General features: G+C 40.7%; 1 protein-coding gene across 4 annotated transcripts in view; it reads right to left on the reverse strand.

Annotated features, from left to right (window-relative positions):
• The window catches only part of LOC114656379 (nck-associated protein 5-like), a 771,015-nt gene that overhangs the window by 202,054 nt on the left and 548,410 nt on the right, over positions 1-20,551 (reverse strand). For all 4 annotated transcript variants that reach the window (XM_028807983.2, XM_051930744.1, XM_051930745.1 and 1 more), the window contains one exon: positions 1,574-1,678. In XM_028807983.2, the coding sequence (XP_028663816.2) occupies positions 1,574-1,678 (105 nt within the window). The remainder of the gene's footprint in view (positions 1-1,573; positions 1,679-20,551) is intronic.

Consider the following 20,551-nt stretch of genomic DNA (forward strand, 5'->3'; position numbering starts at 1 on the left):
TATACACACACACATATATATATAAATATATATACTGTATATACACACACATATATATATACAGTATATATATACTGTATATATACACACACACATATATATAAATATATATACTGTATATACACACACACATTATATATAAATATATACTGTATATATACACACACACACACATATATATATATATATATATATATATACTGTATATATACACACACACACATATATATATAAATATATATACTGTATATATACACACACACATATATATAAATATATATACTGTATATACACACACACACATATATATATAAATATATACTGTATATACACACATATATATATATATGAAATATATATACTGTATATACACACACACATATATATAAATATATATACTGTATATACACACACACATATATATATAAATATATACTGTATATACACACACATATATATATATATATGAAATATATATACTGTATATACACACACACATATATATAAATATATATACTGTATATACACACACACACACATATATATATATAGTGCACTATACGTGAGGATCACTTCTGTTCTGTATATTGTACTTACTGTATTTACCCCTCTTTTACCTTTTCTTTGAGCTGCCTTTCCCTATAAGGTTTTTTTTTTGGCAGTTTTTTGTTGTCTTTTTAGAATGTCAAGGCTGGGGGGCTGTCAAAAGTCAGGGCCTGTTAAAGCCCATTGTGGCACTCCTTGTGTGATTATTATTAACCAGACTGTATTAAACTGGTTGGAGTTTGCAGCCCCAGTTTAGCTGGTCACCTCATGTCAGTTTGTCTGCCATTTGAATGAAGTTCAGAGGACTGGCTATTAAAATGAAGGGACAAAGGAGTTCATCAGGAGTGAAAACTGATCTCTGATTAGGAAAAGGGTCAGAAAGAAAAGCTGCAGCCCCTGCGGCCCTCCAGGATCGGAGCTGGGCCAATTATACTGATACCATTTCACATTTACAGTATGTTAAAATATGTATTAAATAATTGTCCATTTTTAAAACTATATATATATACATTGTATACCACAGCGAGGCATTAAAGCAGTATCAGATTTGGGTTTCGTCTTTGGCCATGTTAATCTAATATCTCCTCAGAACTGAAACCCTGAACACAGCCGCATGAATTTTTAAAAGTTCATACATAATATATCATAAAAAAAAGCTGGATGAGTAATATGCTATACAGTCTTTATAAAAAAAAAAAAAAAGCTTCTTGGACATTTCTCGGAGAGTGAGCTGTAATCAATAGACAAAACAGGGTCCCGGGAACATGACTGAGATTTATTCCTCTTTGTGCAAAGTGACACTTTCCACTCGGCTCTATCAACCAGGGACATGATATTGAATTTCAGGGGAGAGAAAGAGAGGAGATAGAGAGAGAGAGAAATGAAAGAAAAAAAAAAGGCATTTTTAATCCTCGATAATGTTTTCGGAGGATGAGCGCGATATTTCATCTCCGATTCGGAGGCGCGGCGTGCAAAGAGAGAGACTTTACAATAAGCCAAGAGCAGTTTTAATAAAGGAATTGCTCACATGAAAAGGGGCTTCAGTGACTTGTGACCGCAAGAAGATTTTACTCCTTTCTGGGTCTGAGATGAGGTCCCCAGCTGATAGATCCATGATACGTGAGTGAAGTTTCTGGAAAAACAGAAGCCCAAAGTAGAAGAATAATTAGAAAGAACCAGATTGTGATCGTTAAGATCAATACAATTCACGGCTTTCAAACATTCCAAGAGGAAACACGAATCCACCTGCTCCGGTCGTGATAATTTTCTAACAATGCACCAGTAAGTGAAGGTGACATATATTCCTGTGAAGAAACAAAGTAGTAAGATGAAACAAAAATGTCATTTTTTAAAATAATAAAATTAATTAGATAAAAATATGCCCGGAATAACATCCTTTCATGACTTTATCTGCTTCTTATGCAAAGCACCCAACCCCACAGTCTTCGTCATTCCCTCCCTTACAGGAGAGCGGCAACCAAAAGGCACGTTACGCTTCTACAGATTTACAATTTCACGATATCCGTGACACACAAATAAAAAAGTGAGCAGGAATTGTTCATCCCGCTGATGCGCAGCAGATGTTTCCAATGAGATTGCCTGCGATGTGACGGTTGCGTTTAAAAGTGACCCCTCTCTAAATAGCATTGATCTTGTGCGGGCCTCTTTACACAAGTTTTAACTCAAAGTCATTAATGTCATCTGTTAGGAATAATTAATGTGAATAGAAAATAATTGCATTTGGGATCTGGGGACCTCAAGGATTTTTTTTACATTAATATTCACACGCTATTTGATTATAGGCTTTATCCTTTATTTTATTGCACTCCGGAGGAATACTAAACCAAATATACTTTCACATAATAATCTGAGCACTAATTACCAATGAATTCGCTGTCCACTTTTATTGATACGTTTAAAGGTAAGTCGTAATCGGACGTACGGTTTTTGGAGAGCAACGAGGTGTCAGGGGCGACTCCGTGGCCCTCGGCTGCAAATCCCGACATGGTCACATTTCTACACAGGACAAGAATCAGACTGAAATACAAGGGAATCAAGACATCTGGCTGAAACTGAGCCACCATTTTGGTTTGTTGACCTCTCCTAGTGGTCTCTCCTCGACTTTCTCGTATACTCAGATATGGGGATGGATATTTGAGGAGTAAACCGCAAGACAATGATTAGATTTTTATATTATGTACATTAAAGAACTATCAACAACAAATCAAATCAAATTAATATATTGAACAATTATTATAAATGTAAAGTTGAATAAATCGGACTCTGCAGCTGCCTGAATAAAAGGTAAAGTACCACTTCTGGTTAGCGAAAATAGCTCAAAAGTTGATAGAAATCTACCTTTTGTACCTCATACTTGTATACAAAATTTGGTTAACCGAAGTGAAAGCAAACTCAAGTTATCGTGTTTACACACACACACAGACATAATTTCAAAAATAGTATTTTCGGACTCGGGGACGTCTAAAACCGTCAAGATTCATCAAAATCTCGAAATGGAATTTTTGGAGGATTCTAATATTTTCCCCATACTTTGTATAAGAGAAAGTCAGGGAGATCTAAAACGTTGAGATTCATCAACATCTCAAAATCGAATCTTTGGAGGATTGCAATACTTTCCCTATAGGAGGAAATCAGGGAGGTCTATAACATCGAGATTCATCAAAATCTCGAAATGGAATTTTTGGAGGATTCTAATATTTTCCCCATACTTTATATACGAGAAAGTCAGGGAGATCTAAAACATTGAGATTCATCAAAACCTCAAAATCAAATCTTTGGAGGATTGCAATACTTTCCCTATAGGAGGAAATCAGGGAGGTCTATAACATCGAGATTCATCAAAATCTTGAAATGGAATTTTTGGAGGATTCTAATACAGTAGAGTCTCGCTTATCCAACCATCGCTTATCCAACATTCTGAATTATCCGACGTCCCACCACAAAAAAAAACAACAAAAAAACGCATCAATCGGCAACAAGAACTGCAAGTTGCGAGTGTGAGCGTAGTCTATTTTTTGTTGCTAAGTTCATTTTTTCAGTTACATTTTCTGTTGTTTTGTTGTAAAACATGATTACAGTGGATTATGTGGCTAGCCATCTCTGGCGTGCGTGTCTCTCACGTGTGTGTGTGTGCGTCTCTTTTTCTCTCGCGTGTGCGCGTGTCTCTCTTTCTCTAGTGCGTATGTCTCTCTTTCTTTCGCGTGTGTGTCTCTTTCTCTCATTCGTGCGTGCGTCTTTCTCGTGCGTGTGTCTCTCTTTCTCTCGCGTGTGTCTCTCTTTCTCGCGCACGCGTGTGTCTGTCTGTGTCTCTCTCGCTCGCTGCACAGGGAGAGACTGAACACGTGCGGAAATCATCAGCGCACACAAACTGAAAGGGAAACTGGCTTGTTCCTATACCGAGTGTGTGGTCATGAACAGAGGCAAATGTTTGGCTAACTTTTGGTCATAACCCAATTTGTACGTGTTCAGAGACGTTCGTGAGCTGAGGTTCCACTGTATTAGGTTCGTAATGTGTTAAATTATAACATAGTTTGACATTTAATAGGCTTTTTCTTAACACCTCCCATTATCTGACATTTTCACTTATCCGACGTTCTGCCTGCCCGTTTATGTCAGATAAGCAAGACTCTACTGTACTTTCTCCATACTTCACATACAAGAAAGCCAGGGAGATCTAAAACATTGAGATTCATCAAAATCTCAATATGGAATCTTTGGAGGATTGCAATACTTTCCCTATACTTCAATAATGTGAAAGTCAAGGAGGTCTAAAACATCGAGATTCATCAAAATCTCGAAATGGAATATTTGGATGATTCCAATATTTTCCCTATACTTTGTATACAAGAAAATCAGATTCATCAAAATCTCAACATCGAAATCTTTGGAGGATTACGATTCTTTCCCTATACTTCGAATACGAGAAAGTAAAAAATAAACTACTTAAACATATGGGCAGCACCCGCATAAAACAGGGGTTTCCAAGCTGGGGTGCCTGCACCCCTTGAAGGAAGGCTGCATTGCGATTTGCTAAAATTAAAGTGAGGTGCGTTTTGTGACTTGTCGTCACTTGTAGGTCATTTATTAGTTTGGGCTCTTCTTCTATGACATGAAAAGAATCAAATATTGTGCACACAATTGTCACCTGTGATTGAGCTGCAGAGATGTGCCTTCACAGTTGGTCAGTCAGGTTAGGTCAGGTTGGGTAGCATAGACTGGCACAGTGCGTTTCTGCACCCAGCACATGATGAAACAGCTTAGGATCCTGGTTGACAGAGGCAGACATGCGGTCCAGGCCCACTCTCTAGAAATTTGCCTCTATCTGTCGCAGCTAGGTGTTACGTGGGCATCCCCTTGGCCTGGTCTCGCCACTCGGGTCCTGAGGAGCAGGATCACCCTCAGGTAATTGCGCCACATGGCTGTAGTGCCGTAACTGACGCTGCCTCACACTGCAGGTCATGTGCCTCATTCGGGACTCCGTGAGCAACACAAAGTCAAACCAGCGATACCCAAGGATTCTCTGAAGACACACAGTACCGAAAGAGTCCAGTCTTCATCTCAGGTCACTGGATAGAGTCCATGTCTCAGAACCATATAGCAAGACAGGAAGCACCAGGACTCTAAAGACTTGGACCTTCGCCCTTTTGCAGAGATAACAGGAGCACCACACACCTCCTTCCCAGCGACCTCATGACCCCCCATGCTTTCCCAATCCGTCTACTGACTTCATAGGAAGAGTCACCAGAAACATGTCGGAGTGTTGATAAAGTGGAATTAATTTTTGTGTTTTTTATTTAAGAGAACGGACTTTGGACCTTGCAGTGATCCGTAGAGAAGGCCGAGGTCCAGGACTGACTTCTGGGCAAGCCCTGATTATGAAACGTCACCTGATTTCGAGGTTTGATTGTCATTTTTTTACCAGAGGGGACTGAATAGGATGCAACACCTGTTGCTTACACTCCACCCTTCTGTCCTGCTGGCGGTCCTGGCCGTAGCGCAGCAATGCGTCTGTTTTTGTACTGTCGGGGGGACACAAAGCTCGTCGACTGTGTTTTCATTACTTAACAGCGTGCTGGCACCCTTTACTTCACGGTGGTCTCCAAATCTCTCAAACCCCTCGATCTGTTGATCGTGCTTAATGCATCGTGAGATACCCCAACCCCCAGATTGTCAATCGAGCAGCTAAGCTTCATGGTGGGGGGGGGGGACACATTTATTGACAATTATAAAGGTGAATTGTTCAAGTGCTGCGGTGGGTTGGCACCCTGCCCGGGACTGGTTCCTGCCTTGTGCCCTGTGTTGGCTGGGATTGGCTCCAGCAGACCCCCGTGACCCTGTGTTTGGATTCAGCGGGTTGGTAAATGGATGGATGGAATTGTTCAAGTGATATTTAAATTTTATGTACAGAGTTAAAAGGTTCATTTTTTTTTTCAGCTGAGTTTGTTCACCCACAGCACCGTTTACAGTTCAAAAACGGAGAAATCTGACTTCATCTTCAAATGTGACATTACTTTTGTAGGGGGTGTGAACACAAATTAGAGATTTTCTAGGGGTGTCAAAAAGGAAACCACTGGCATAAAACTTCACTTGAAAATACCAGCCAAGCGTTCTAAAGCTTTTCTCTTAATGTGCCTTAAAGGAGTCTCTCTGAGCCCGTCTTTAATATCAACTTCTTCCATGACGTTAAGGAGAAAGCACCCTGACAAGTTTCTGAAGATTAACAATTAAATTAAAGGGAATAAAAGGGGGGGGAAAAAAAGTCTGTGCAGAGAAATGAAAAGACAATTAACGACTTGCCAAAAATCTTGGGAGGTAATTATCACCGCTGACCAAATCGGCTGAGCAGACATGTAAGCGCTTAGTGTCCGCCGGTGGAACTGTGACAAGCAGGACTCTTGAAGACATGTCACGTACAGTGACACGATAATGATAAACCTGCCAAATGTAAGACATCTGGTTAATTAATAAAAGCTTTATATTAAAGTGCAGTGGCCTCCACAATGTTTGGGACAAAAGCACATTTGTCTTTGATTCTCCCCTCTGCTCCACGGTTTAAATGTACAAATCAATCAGTTCAGACATTGGGATTAACTACTTGAAGGGGATTTGCATCCATTTTGGCCACGCAACACTTTTTCTACACCCCAATAATGTTTGGGACCACTGGTGTCCCAGGTGTTTGTGATTCCTCAGGTGGGTTTCATGGCTTCATCAGATACCTTGGCCTGCTTCTACCCTTTAGAGTCTGTAGCTGCCCTTGTTCAACATGAGGACAAGAGCTGTGCCAATGCAAGTCAAAGAAGCCATCATGAGGCTGAGAAATGAGAATAAAAGCATTGGAGACATCAGGAAGCCCTTAGGGCGACCGAAATCAACTGTCTGGAATATCACGATGAAGAAAGAACACACTGGTGGGCTCAGTAATCACAAAGGGACTGGTAGGCCAAGGAAGACCTCCACTGCTGAGGACACATGAATCCTCATTATGGTCAACACCTGTGTGACAGATCAGAAACAGTCTTCAGGGGGGCCGATGTGTGTGTGTGTGTCAGAGATGATGAAACACAGAGGCCACACTGCAAGATGAGCACCACAAACACAGGACGGCCAGATTACAGTTTGCGAAAAAGAGTTTGCAGAATTCTGGGAAAAGGTCTTGTGGACAAACGAGACCACGATGAACCTCATCAGAGTGATGACAAGAGCTGTGCTAATGAAAGCCAAAGAAGCCATCATGATGCTGAAATACAAGAATAAAACCACTGGAGACATCAGGAAAACCTTAGGGGGGGGTCCTCAATTAACTGTCTGGAATATCATGAAGAAGAAAGAACACACTGGTGGGCTCAAAAATCACAAAGGGACTGGTAGGCCAAGGAAGACCTCCACTGCTGAGGACAGAAGAACCCTCACTACAGTGAAGAAAAAGCCCCCAACGCCTGTGTGACAGATCAGAAGTGGTCTCTGCAGGGGGCCGATGTGGACGTGTCAGAGATGACTATCAGCAGAAGACTTAAGAGACCACACTGCAAGATGCAAACCACAAAAACAGGACGGCCAGATTACAGTTTGTGAAAAAGGACATCAAAGAGCCTGCAGAATTCTGGGAAAAGGTCTTGTGGCCAGACGAGACCAAGATGAACCTCATCAGAGTGATGAGAAGAGCAAAGTGTGGAGTTGAAAAGGAACTGCCCGAGATCCAAAACAGACCACCTCATCTGTTAAACATGGTGGTGCTGGGGGGTGTTCTGGCTTGGGCATGTATGGCTGGCACAAGTCCTGGCACACTTCTCTTCACTGATGATGGAACTGCTGATGGCAGACACACAATGAATTTTGAGGTGTGTAGAAACATCTGATCTACTCGAGTTCCAGTAAAGACCTCCAAAGTCACTGGACGGCGCCTCATCCTACCACAAGATAAGGAGCCAAACACACTGCTGATGCCACACAGCAGTTTATCAAAGTGAAAAAATGGGAAATTCTTGAATGGCCAAACCAGTCTCCCGACTTCAGTCCAACTGAGCAGGCCTTCCATATGCTGAGGAGGAAACTTAAAGGGACAAGCAGGAGCTGAAGATGACGGGGCTTGGCAGAGCATCACCAGAGAAGAACCCTCAGCACCTGGTGATGTCTGTGAATCTCAGACTTCAAGTTTCCATTGCATGCTGGGATATGTGACATCCATCCATTTTCCAACCCGCTGAATCCGAACACAGGGTCACGGGGGTCTGCTGGAGCCAATCCCAGCCAACACAGGGCACAAAGCAGGAACCAATACTGGGCAGGGTGCCAACCCACCGCAGGACACACACAAACACACCCACACACCAAGCACACACTAGGGACAATTTAGAATCGTCAATCCACTTAACCTGCATGTCTTTGGACTGTGGGAGGAAACCGAAGCGCCCGGAGGAAACCCACGCAGACACGGGGAGAACATGCAAACTCCACACAGGGAGGACCCGGGAATCGAACCCAGGTCCCCAGGTCTCCCAACTGCGAGGCAGCAGCGCTACCCACTGCGCCACCATGCCGCCCGGGATATGTGACAAAGTCCTAAATATTACAACAGCTTTAATAGACCTGTCGTGTCCCAAACATTATGGTACTCTGAAATGGGGGGACCGTATAGAAAAAGCGTAAGTGCAAACCCTCTTAAATGAAAGTCTGCAGTGTGCACTTTAATCACAATGTCTGAATTGTTTGATTTGTAATTTTAAATTGTGGAGCAGAGGGGCAAACCAAGGAATAATGGAACCTTCCAAAGGGCACTCACTGTACTGTATGTGTGTTTCAGTTGCATTAAGTACGGGTGAATGTTTTCTCTGATGTTCAGGTTGGCGTTGCTCTTCAAATGCCTGGCAAGTTTACAGCCCGAGTGTCTGACATAAACCTTTAATGTCACCTTCTTGTAATGTCAGTATTTAGACATTGTTCCTCCCAGTTCAAGCGCAGAATGACCGAAAGTGGGTAATGACAATGCAGAAGCACATGTGTCCATCATCTGCCACTGCGACTTCCCATCTCACACACCCCAGGCATCCCTGCTGAGATTTACAGAACAAAACTGTCAGGGACAACAGAGTGCATGTCACATCAAGTCAGGCGATCGTCGGGAAAATGTCCGTCTCTTCCTCTGGCAGATTGTAGTCAGTGATACGGGAAAAAAAAGAAAACACTTTACGAAATGAATAAAAAAAAAGAACTCTTCAAACCGCGCCAGTGTTATTCTTCTCATTCACGTTTTCCTTCACTCCTTAACTTAGAGACCTTCAATGAGGACGGCATTTCAAGGTAAAGAAATTGAAATAAAGCCGTCTTTGGTCACGTTTAGTGAGAAGTGTCATTTATTCTTGAATTTTGCCTTGCAAGTTGTTGTGGTGGTCTGTGTCTGCCCTTTCTGGGGATGGTGGGGAGGCAGCGCAAGAACAAAGCCGTTTCTACCATTGTATTATACTCTCTCACCGGCCACTTTATTAGGTACACCTGCTTGTTAATGCAAATATCTCAACAGCCAATCACAGGGCAGCAAGTCAATGCATTTCGGCCTGTAGACATCGACCAGACCACCTGCTGAAGTTCAAACCGAGCATCAGAAAGGCAACTGAAGTGACTCTGAACGTGGCTGGGCTGTTGCACCCCATCAATGACAATGAAAATGAATTAAAAGCCCCTTAACTGTAGACAGGCAATGTCCACTGAGCTAATTCTGAGACCCCCTCCATAAAGCCCCAAAGGTACAGCCAATGGCTAGACTTTGCTTTTATTTACTGCGCCATTAAGCGTTTGTTACTTTGAGTCTATGGGGTGGCCCAGTTGGCACCTCAACATTTCGTCTTGACTTCTGTCTTGCCCTCCATCAACAACAATGAAAATGAATTGAAAACTGGTTGACTGTAGACAGGCAATGTCCATCCATCCATTTTCCAACCCGCTGAATCCGAACACAGGGTCACGGGGGTCTGCTGGAGCCAATCCCAGCCAACACAGGGCACAAGGCAGGAACCAATCCCGGGCAGGGTGCCAACCCACCGCAGGACACACACAAACACACCAAGCACACACTAGGGCCAATTTAGAATCGCCAGTCCACCTAACCAGCATGTCTTTGGACTGTGGGAGGAAACCCACGCAGACACTGGGAGAACATGCAAACTCCACGCAGGGAGGACCCGGGAAGCGAACCTCAGGTCTCCTAACTGCGAGGCAGCAGTGCTACCACTGCGCCACCGTGCCGCCCTCACAGGCCATGTCTACTGACCTAATTCTGAGACCCCCTCCATAAAGCCCCTAAAATACAGTCAATGGCTAGATTTTACTTTTATTTATTTATTGCGTCAATGGGTTGGCACCCCAAACATTTCATCTTGACTTCTATGTTGCCCTCCATCAACGACAATGAAAATGAATTAAAACCACCCCAACTGTAGGCAGTCAGGTGATGTTCACTGAGCTAATTCTGAGACCCCTCCATAAAGCCCCAATAGCTAGATTTTGTTTTTATTTATTTACAGCGCCATCAAGTGTTTGTTACTTTGAGTCTATAGGGTGGCACCCCAACATTTCATCTTGACTTCTGTGTTGTATCCCACCAATGACAATGAAAATGATTTACAAACCCCTTAACTGTATTCAGGCGATGTTCACTTAGCTAATTACATGACCCCTCCATAAAGCCCCTAAGGTATAGCCAATGGCTAGATTTTACTTTTATTTATGTATTGCGTCTATGTGTTGGTACCCCAAACAGTTCATCTTGACTTCTGTGTTGCCCTCCATCAAAAACAATGAAAATGAATTGAAAACCCCTTAACTGTAGGCAGCCAGGTGATGTTCACTGAGCTAATTCTGAGACCCCTCCATAAAGCCCCTAAGATACAGCCAATAGGTAGATTTTATTTTTATTTATTTACAGCGCCATCGAGTGTTTGTTACTTTGAGTCTATAGAGTAGCACCCCAACATTTCATCTTGACTTCTGTGTTGTATCCCACCAACAACAATGAAAATGATTTACAAACCCCTTAACTGTAGGCAGGCGATGTTCACTGAGCTAATTCCGTGACCCCTTCCCAGAGCCCCTAACATAAAACCAATGGGTACATTTTGCTTTTATTTACTGAGCTGGCGAGCATTTGTTACTTTTCAGTCTATAGGTTGGCACAGCAACATTTCATCTTGATTTCTTTGTTGCCCTCCACCAATGACGATGAAAATGAAAAATGAATTGAAAGCGCATTAACTGTTGGCAGTCAGGTGATGTTCACAGAGGTAATTACGTGACCCCCTCCGCAAAGCCCCTAAGATACAGCCAATGGCTAATTTTTGCTTTAATTTATTTATCTCGTCATTGAGTATTTGTTACTTTGAGTCTATGGGAGGGCACCCCAACATTTCATCTTGACTTCGGTTTTGCCCTCCACCAATGACAATTAAATTGAAAAATGAATTGAAAACCCCTTCACTGCAGGCAGGCGATGTTCACTGAGCTAATTCTGAGACCCCCCTCCATAAAGCCCCTAAGATATAGCCAATGGCAAGATTTTACTTTTATTTATGTATTGCGTCTATGGGTTGGTACCCCAAACATTTCATCTTGACTTCTGTGTTGCCCTCCATCAAAGACAATGAAAATGAATTGAAAACCCCTTAACTGTAGGCAGCCAAGTGATGTTCACTGAGCTAATTCCGAGACCCCTCCATAAAGCCCCTAAGATACAGCCTATAGCTAGATTTTATTTTTATTTATTTACAGTGCCATCGAGTGTTTGTTACTTTGAGTCTATAGGGTGGAACCCCAACATTTCATCTTGACTTCTGTGTTGTATCCCACCAACGACAATGAAAATGATTTACAAACCCCTTAACTGTAGGCAGTCAGCTGATGTTCACCGAGTTAATTCCATGACCCTTCCATAAAGCCCCTAAGGTATAGCCAATGGCTAGATTTTACTTTTATTTATGTATTGCGTCTATGTGTTGGTACCCCAAACATTTCATCTTGACTTCTGTGTTGCCATCCATCAAAGACAATGAAAATGAATTGAAAACCCCTTAACTGTAGGCAGCCAGGCGATGTTCACTGAGCTAATTCCGAGACCCCTACAAAAAGCCCCTAAGATACAGCCTATAGCTAGATTTTGTTTTTATTTATTTACAGCACCATCAAGTGTTTGTTACTTTGAGTCTATAGAGTGGCACCCCAACATTTCATCTTGACATCTGTGTTGTATCCCACCGACAACAATGAAAATGATGATTTACAAGCCCCTTAACTGTAGGCAGTCAGGTGATGTTCACTGAGCTAATTCCGAGACCCCTCCATAAAGCCCCTAAGATACAGCCAATGGCTAGATTTTACTTTAATTTATTTATGCGCCATTAAGCAATTGTTACTTTGAGTCTACGGGTTGGCACCCCAAACATTTCATCTTGACTTCTGTGTTGCCCTCCATCAATGACAATACAAATGAATTGAAAACCCCTTAACTGTAGGCAGTCAGGTGATGTTCACTATTCCATGACCCCTCCGCAGAGACCCTAAGATACCGCCTATAGCTAGATTTTGTTGTTATTTATTTACTGCACCTTTGAACGTTTGTTACTTTGAGTATATTTGTTGGCACCCCAAAGATTTCGTCTTAACTTCTGTGTTGCCCTCCATCAACGACAATGAAAATAATTTGAAACCCCTTAACTGTAGGCAGCCATGAGCTAATTCCATGACCCCTCCATAAAGCCCCTAAGATACAGCCAATGGCTAGATTTTGCTTTTACTTACTGTGGCATCGAGCATGTGTTACTTTAGAGTCTATGGGTGGGCACCCCAACATTTCATCTTGATTTCTGTAATGCTCCCCATCAATGACATACAAATGAACTGAAAACCCCCCGACTGTAGGCAGGCGATGTCCACTGATCTACTTCCATGACTTCTCAAATCGGTTGGCTGCACCAGTGGTGATTTGGGGGTGCCATATGAAATACTTACATGATCAATTATTTTGTGTTTTAGATCCCGTTGCAGCCATCTATTTTCACTCTGACATCAGGGAGCCTTTCTCTGTGATCAGTGTCAAAAACGTCAAATGAAATCCACCGTGACGCCGCGTTGTCTAACAAGAAATGGGGGCGATTACTTTTTAAAGGCAAAGTACGTTGTTCTAAATGTATGATTTCATCTTTTTTTTTTTTATCTGACTCTTCACATGCCATGGATATGCCAACCGTCAAAAAAACGGCCGAGTCAAAGGAAGATGAATAATTAAATATGAACGAAGGCCCAACGTCCTCAGGGCAGGCAGCCTGCATTGCTGATGTATCGGGGTCTAAAAGGTCCGAATAACTGATTTTTTCCTGCCGTGTGGCATACAAAATGCAGGCAAAGGGAATTACAAAGTAGAGGGCACCGGAGATGCTAGTTAACAAGACAAATCCACGGGCAGCTCTAAGGCAAGCGCGTCGTGTTTCCTTCACATTCGGAGAACTCGTTACACTTCATTGCAGATGATAGCATTTGACAATTGGGAGAGGAGTGTGATTTAGAGATGAATGGATGAAGGAAGGCACCCAGCGCCACTTTCATAAATCTCAGGGGGCAAGAAACAGCAAAGTATCAGACTGAGGATTTGGTGCATAAACATAAATAACAATATAATCTATCAAGATTTGAACCGAGATGCTGCCTATTTTCATAAAGCGGTTTTATTAGGTTCACTGCAATCCCCAAAGACTTATTAATTTTTATGAAACTGCTGAAAATTGCTATTGGACCCAAAAGACGCTCAACAAGAGAATTTTCAGAATTCTTAATCTAGCTAGAACGTGAATTTAAAAGCATAAAGGCTATAAATTCATTCACTTGAGCAAACATAAATTTGTTGTCAATAAATTAAATTGTAAAATGAGTATCTATTTTAAAGAGGCATAAACTTAATAAGCTGTGAACCTTCTTCCGACTGGCTTCTGAAATGATGTCTTATCAGCTCATAATACATAAATTTAAGTTTTCAGAGCTTCAGAAAGTGCCAAGCTGTCGCTCATGAAATTGGCACATCTGAATATTCATCGAAAGGCGCTGCGCGCACAGCAGCTCTTTGTTTTCTAAACAGCCATCCATCCATTTTCTTCCTTGATACAATTAGAGAATTGGGGAGGGCTGGGGTCTACTGTAATATCCATCCATCCATTATCCAACCCGCTATATCCTAACTACAGGGTCACGGGGGTCTGCTGGTGCCAATCCCAGCCAACACAGGGCGCAAGGCGGGGAACCAATCCCGGGCAGGGTACCAGCCCACCGCAGTCTACTGTAACAACAGGAGGCATAAGGACCGTCACACACACACACACTGGGCCAATGAGAATCATCGATCAGCCTGCTATATAGCGCCTTCGGAAAGTTGTCAGGCTGCTACACTTTTTATTTACCACACATCTTTTAACTTCACCTGTTTGTTGTCTGGTACAAATCTTGTCATAGATATTTAACCCACTTCCTATTGTCCAAATGACTTGACATTTTGCACGCTTACTCACTTCCGATGACAATACATGAATCAATAATCAGTTTCACTAATTGATCAATTAATCCATGTTAATTAACAAATGAAATTTTCATATGAAGAATAGTTCAAGATTTCACTAATAGATGGCGCTAGTAACGGATAGAAAAATTAAAGGAAGTGTTAAAATATTGATTACAAAATTATACCAAAACAAACCCAAGACTAAAAAGTTATAAAACTTAGATAGATAGATAGATATTTTAGTGTAGTCGGCAGGATTACATAGATAGATAGATAGATAGATAGATAGATAGATAGATAGATAGATAGATAGATAGATAGATAGATAGATAGATAGATAGAATTCACATTATCTATCTATCTATCTATCTATCTATCTATGTAATCCTGCCGACTACACTAAAATATCTATCTATCTATGTAATCCTGCCGACTACACTAAAATATCTATCTATCTATCTATCTATCTATGTAATCCTGCCGACTACACTAAAATATCTATCTATCTATCTATCATGTAGTGCCTTTCACATCTATCTATCTATGTAATCCTGCCGACTACACTAAAATATCTATCTATCTATCTATCTATCTATCTATCTATCTATCTATCTATCTATCTATCTATCTATCTATCTATCATGTAGTGCCTTTCACATCTATCTATCTATGTAATCCTGCCGACTACACTAAAATATCTATCTATCTATCTATCTGTCTGTCTGTCTGTCTGTCTGTCTGTCTGTCTGTCTGTCTGTCTGTCTGTCTGTTATGAAGACACACACATAAATATTTTTCCAGCTGTATTTATACAATGGAAACTATAACAGCCTAATAAAAGATATCATAGCAACAGTTAAGAAAGAAAACATAAAGAAAATAAAAGCAGAGAATCCGTGAATTAGATAAAGCAGATATGAGAATGAAACGCTGGACAACAAGAAGAGAAAGGAACACCAAAGACGTGAAGACAGTGTGGACATTGCACAGTTCTAGTCCCCGTGTTTTGACAGTGAAGAGCAGCACTTCTCCCCATACATACTCTGTGAAGTGAACGTCCTTCCTTACTGTCGTTACTAAACATGTTTTCTCAGCCTAGACATAACGGTAAAGAACAGCATTTTTTACAAGTCGATAATTCAGCAAACTCAGCCTCTTTGTCGCTTGTCGCTTTTCCCCCATCAGTCGTGGCAGTCGTGGTGCGCAGGCTGAGTCTGCCATTCCTAATTGCAATGCTATTATAAGTAAAATAGAGCCGTGACCTCAGTAACCTACCATTCTCTCATTTGACTTGTAATTATGTAGTTTATTACAAAGCAAAAAAAAAAAAAGAGAGAAAAAAAGGTGCAAGAATGTAGTCTCTAATTAATTAGCCACCTGTACTGTAAGTGATTAAAATCTGAATTAGAGGTATTTTAGTTTGCTTTACGTTTTCTCCATTACAGCCTGAAATGAGAGCACAGAGGTTATCATAAATGATCAAGAGTGTTGTTCCAATGTTCTCAAACTACAATGTGACTTGATTGAAGAAAATGAACATTCGTCATTACCAGTCTTAGTTTTTGGAAAATGTAAAAGCTTGTTTTGTGTCTTTTACATGAAAATAAACTTATTTTGCTAGCCTTATATTGTATGGTTTTCAGGGGATAAGCAGGATTATTTTTTTACTTACACATTAAATAATAATATAAAATTCTACCAACACATTTGAAAAAGAAATGTGGAAAAAGGAATATGCGGGGTTTCTATTGTGAATAACAGAACAGGAACAGCATTGTATGCTGTTTTCCTTCCTTCGGGATTAATAAAGTTTTTTCTGATAATGGAGTATAACTGTGCCATCAATGCAGGACGCTTAAAGTGTTCTTACCAGTGAGAGACAACTGCAGAGCTGTACATCACCGCAGTTACTTGGTGGAAGTCACAGAATAGATAGATTAGATTAGACAGATACTTTATTAATCCCAAGGGGAAATTCACAAATACAATGAATAAAATGAAGTTGGAGAGACGGAGGGGCAGACGTCACCACAGGTGTAGGGCTTCAGTCGCAGACCAGCAATTTTAGGAGGGAAGTTAAGGTTAGGGGCGTAGTAGAGATGGTTAAGATCAGGGGTAACATAGAGTATGTTGATTGGTACGTGTTATTAGAGTTTGTGAGAACTAAAAATGGTTAAGAATAGGATAAGTTAAGGTTAGGGATTAGGGTGGTTAAAGTGTAGTATAAACCAGGGGTGGCCAACTCTGATCCTGGAGGGCCGCAGTGGCTGCTGGTTTTCTTTCCAACCAAGTTGTTCAGTTAGAAGCCAATCCTCCCCAATAACTGATCTTATTTAATTTCATGGCCTGTTCGTGTTTTAACTCTTCCATATCAGTTTATTCTTATTTCACAGATTTTTGTTTCTAAATAAGGTTAGATGTTAGTATTGTTAATGTTAGGGTTTGTGTGGTTAGAGTGTAGTATACACGATTAAGATTAGGGGTAACATAAGGTTAGGGGCAAGTGTTGTTAAAGTTAGGGTTAGTGTTCACTATAAACAGTTAAGATTAGGGGAAATTAAGGTTAGGACTTAGTATTGTTAAGGTTAGAGTTCGTGTGATTATCATGTAGTATATAGATGGTTAAGATTGGGGGAACATAAAGTTAGGGGCAAATTGATAAAGTTAGAGTTAATGTGAACTATAAACGATTAAGATTAGCTGAAATTAGGGTTAGAGGATAGTGTGGTTAGTGTGCAGTATAGATGGTTAAGGTTAGGGGTAAATGTTGTTAAAGTTAGGGTCAGTGTGAACTGTAAATGGTTAAGATTTGGTAATTTAAGCTTAGGTGTTAGTATTCTCTGCGGTGGGTTGGAACCCTGCCCGGGATTGGTTCCTGCCTTGTGCCCTGTGTTGGCTGGGATTGGCTCCAGCAGACCCCCGTGACCCTGTGTTCAGTTGGAAAATGGATGGATGGATGGATGTTAGTATTCTTAAGGTTACAGATCATGCGAAGTGGTGTGAAAAACTATTTGCCCCCTTCCTGATTTCTTATTCTTTTGCATGTTTGTCACACAAAATGTTTCTGATCATCAAACACATTTAACCATTAGTCAAATATAACACAAGTAAACACAAAATGCAGTTTGTAAATGGTGGTTTTTATTATTTAGGGAGAAAAAAAATCCAAACCTACATGGCCCTGTGCGAAAAAGTAATTGCCCCCTGAACCTAATAACTGGTTGGGCCACCCTTAGCAGCAATAACTGCAATCAAGCGTTTGCGATAACTTGCAATGAGTCTTTTACAGCGCTCTGGAGGAATTTTGGCCCACTCATCTTTGCAAAATTGTTGTAATTCAGCTTTATTTGAGGGTTTTCTAGCATGAACCGCCTTTTTAAGGTCATGCCATAGCATCTCAATTGGATTCAGGTCAGGACTTTGACTAGGCCACTCCAAAGTCTTCATTTTGTTTTTCTTCAGCCATTCAGAGGTGGATTTGCTGGTGTGTTTTGGGTCATTGTCCTGTTGCAGCACCCAAGATCGCTTCAGCTTGAGTTGACGAACAGATGGCCGGACATTCTCCTTCAGGATTTTTTGGTAGACAGTAGAATTCATGGTTCCATCTATCACAGCAAGCCTTCCAGGTCCTGAACCATCACACTACCACCACCATATTTTACTGTTGGTATGATGTTCTTTTTCTGAAATGCTGTGTTCCTTTTACGCCAGATGTAACGGGACATTTGCCTTCCAAAAAGTTCAACTTTTGACTCATCAGTCCACAAGGTATTTTCCCAAAAGTCTTGGCAATCATTGAGATGTTTCTTAGCAAAATTGAGACGAGCCCTAATGTTCTTTTTGCTTAACAGTGGTTTGCGTCTTGGAAATCTGCCATGCTGGCCGTTTTTGCCCAGTCTCTTTCTTATGGTGGAGTCGTGAACACTGACTTTAATTGAGGCAAGTGAGGCCTGCAGTTCTTTAGACGTTGTCCTGGGGTCTTTTGTGACCTCTCGGATGAGTCGTCTCTGCGCTCTTGGGGTAATTTTGGTCAGCCGGCCACTCCTGGGAAGGTTCACCACTGTTCCATGTTTTTGCCATTTGTGGATAATGGCTCTCACTGTGGTTCGCTGGAGTCCCAAAGCTTTAGAAATGGCTTTATAACCTTTACCAGACTGATAGATCTCAATTACTTCTGTTCTCATTTGTTCCTGAATTTCTTTGGATCTTGGCATGATGTCTAGCTTTTGAGGTGCTTTTGGTCTACTTCTCTGTGTCAGGCAGCTCCTATTTAAGTGATTTCTTGATTGAAACAGGTGTGGCAGTAATCAGGCCTGGGGGTGGCTACGGAAATTGAACTCAGGTGTGATACACCACAGTTAGGTTATTTTTTAACAAGGGGGCAATTACTTTTTCACACAGGGCCATGTAGGTTTGGATTTTTTTTCTCCCTAAATAATAAACACCATCATTTACAAACTGCATTTTGTGTTTACTTGTGTTATATTTGACTAATGGTTAAATGTGTTTGATGATCAGAAACATTTTGTGTGACAAACATGCAAAAGAATAAGAAATCAGGAAGGGGGCAAATAGATAGCTAGATACCGTGGTGTGAAAAACTATCTATAGTTAAAAAGTGTACTAAAAAGTAACAAATAAGTCTCTAATACATCACTCGTAAAATAAAAGTGTGGGCGCTTTTCCTAATAAGTGTTTTTTGAATTTTGATTGATGAAAAGTGCCCACGCTTTTATTTTATGAGTGATGTATTAGAGACTTATTTTTTACTTTTTAGTACACTTTTTAACTATAGATAGATAGATAGATAGATAGATAGATAGATAGATAGATAGATAGATAGATAGATAGATAGATAGATAGATATGAAAGGCACTATATACTAGATAGATAGATAGATAGATAGATAGATAGATAGATAGATAGATAGATAGATAGATAGATAGATAGATAGATAGATAGATATGAAAGGCACTATATACTAGATAGATAGATAGATAGATAGATAGATAGATAGATAGATAGATAGATAGATAGATAGATAGATAGATAGATAGATATGAAATGCAAGGCACTATATAAGATAGACATAGAGAGAGAGAGTGAGCGAGTGAGGTCCATAAGTATTTGGACATTATTTGAAGTATTTTCATAATTTTCATTCTGTACACCACCACAATGGATTTGAAACAAATTAGTCAGAATGAGATTGAAGTGTAGACTTTCAGCTTTAATTCAAGGGGTTTAATAAAAATATTGGATGAGCTCTTTAGAAAAGACACACATTGTTATATATTTGAAAGGTAATATACTGTATAATAGGATAGATAGAAAGAGACAGACAGATTTGAAAGGCACTATATAACAAATAGACAGAAGGTTATTGGTCAGCAGGGGGATTGCAGGCAAGTCCCTGGATGTGTCTGTCTTGCTGAGGCCCTTAGCAGTGTTTCCGTCTTCATTGATACAGTTACATACAGTAAAATGAGACATGGGGTGCTCAAACAGGCTGAGATGGTGGTATACTGTATGTACAGTTCCAGTTATTTTTTTGAAAGATCTCCTTTTCCCTGGATATGCCTGTGGCGATGTACACAGAAATCCACAGTCCTTAAGATATTAGGATCCAATAGTTCTGCTCTGAACATTTCTTAATTAGTTCTAAATCATTACCGGCAATATTAGTTATATGACAGACATTGCTCGCCTGGATTGATCCATCTACCGATGGCAGAGAGGCTGAATCTGTCTCAAAATGAAAAGTCTGAATTAGCGTAAGCCGCCTTAATTTGGGGTGTTCATAACCAATATAAGGATTTGCATCATGAGGTAGAAGTACATAATTAACAAGAAGAACTGTGTGACGTATTTAAATGTTTAAACTTAAATGCCAGCCAGCCAGCCATTTTCCAACCCGCTGAATCCGAACACAGGGTCACGGGGGTCTGCTGG

The sequence above is a fragment of the Erpetoichthys calabaricus genome, chromosome 8 (assembly GCF_900747795.2).
Source record: "Erpetoichthys calabaricus chromosome 8, fErpCal1.3, whole genome shotgun sequence".
NCBI lineage: Eukaryota > Metazoa > Chordata > Cladistia > Polypteriformes > Polypteridae > Erpetoichthys > Erpetoichthys calabaricus.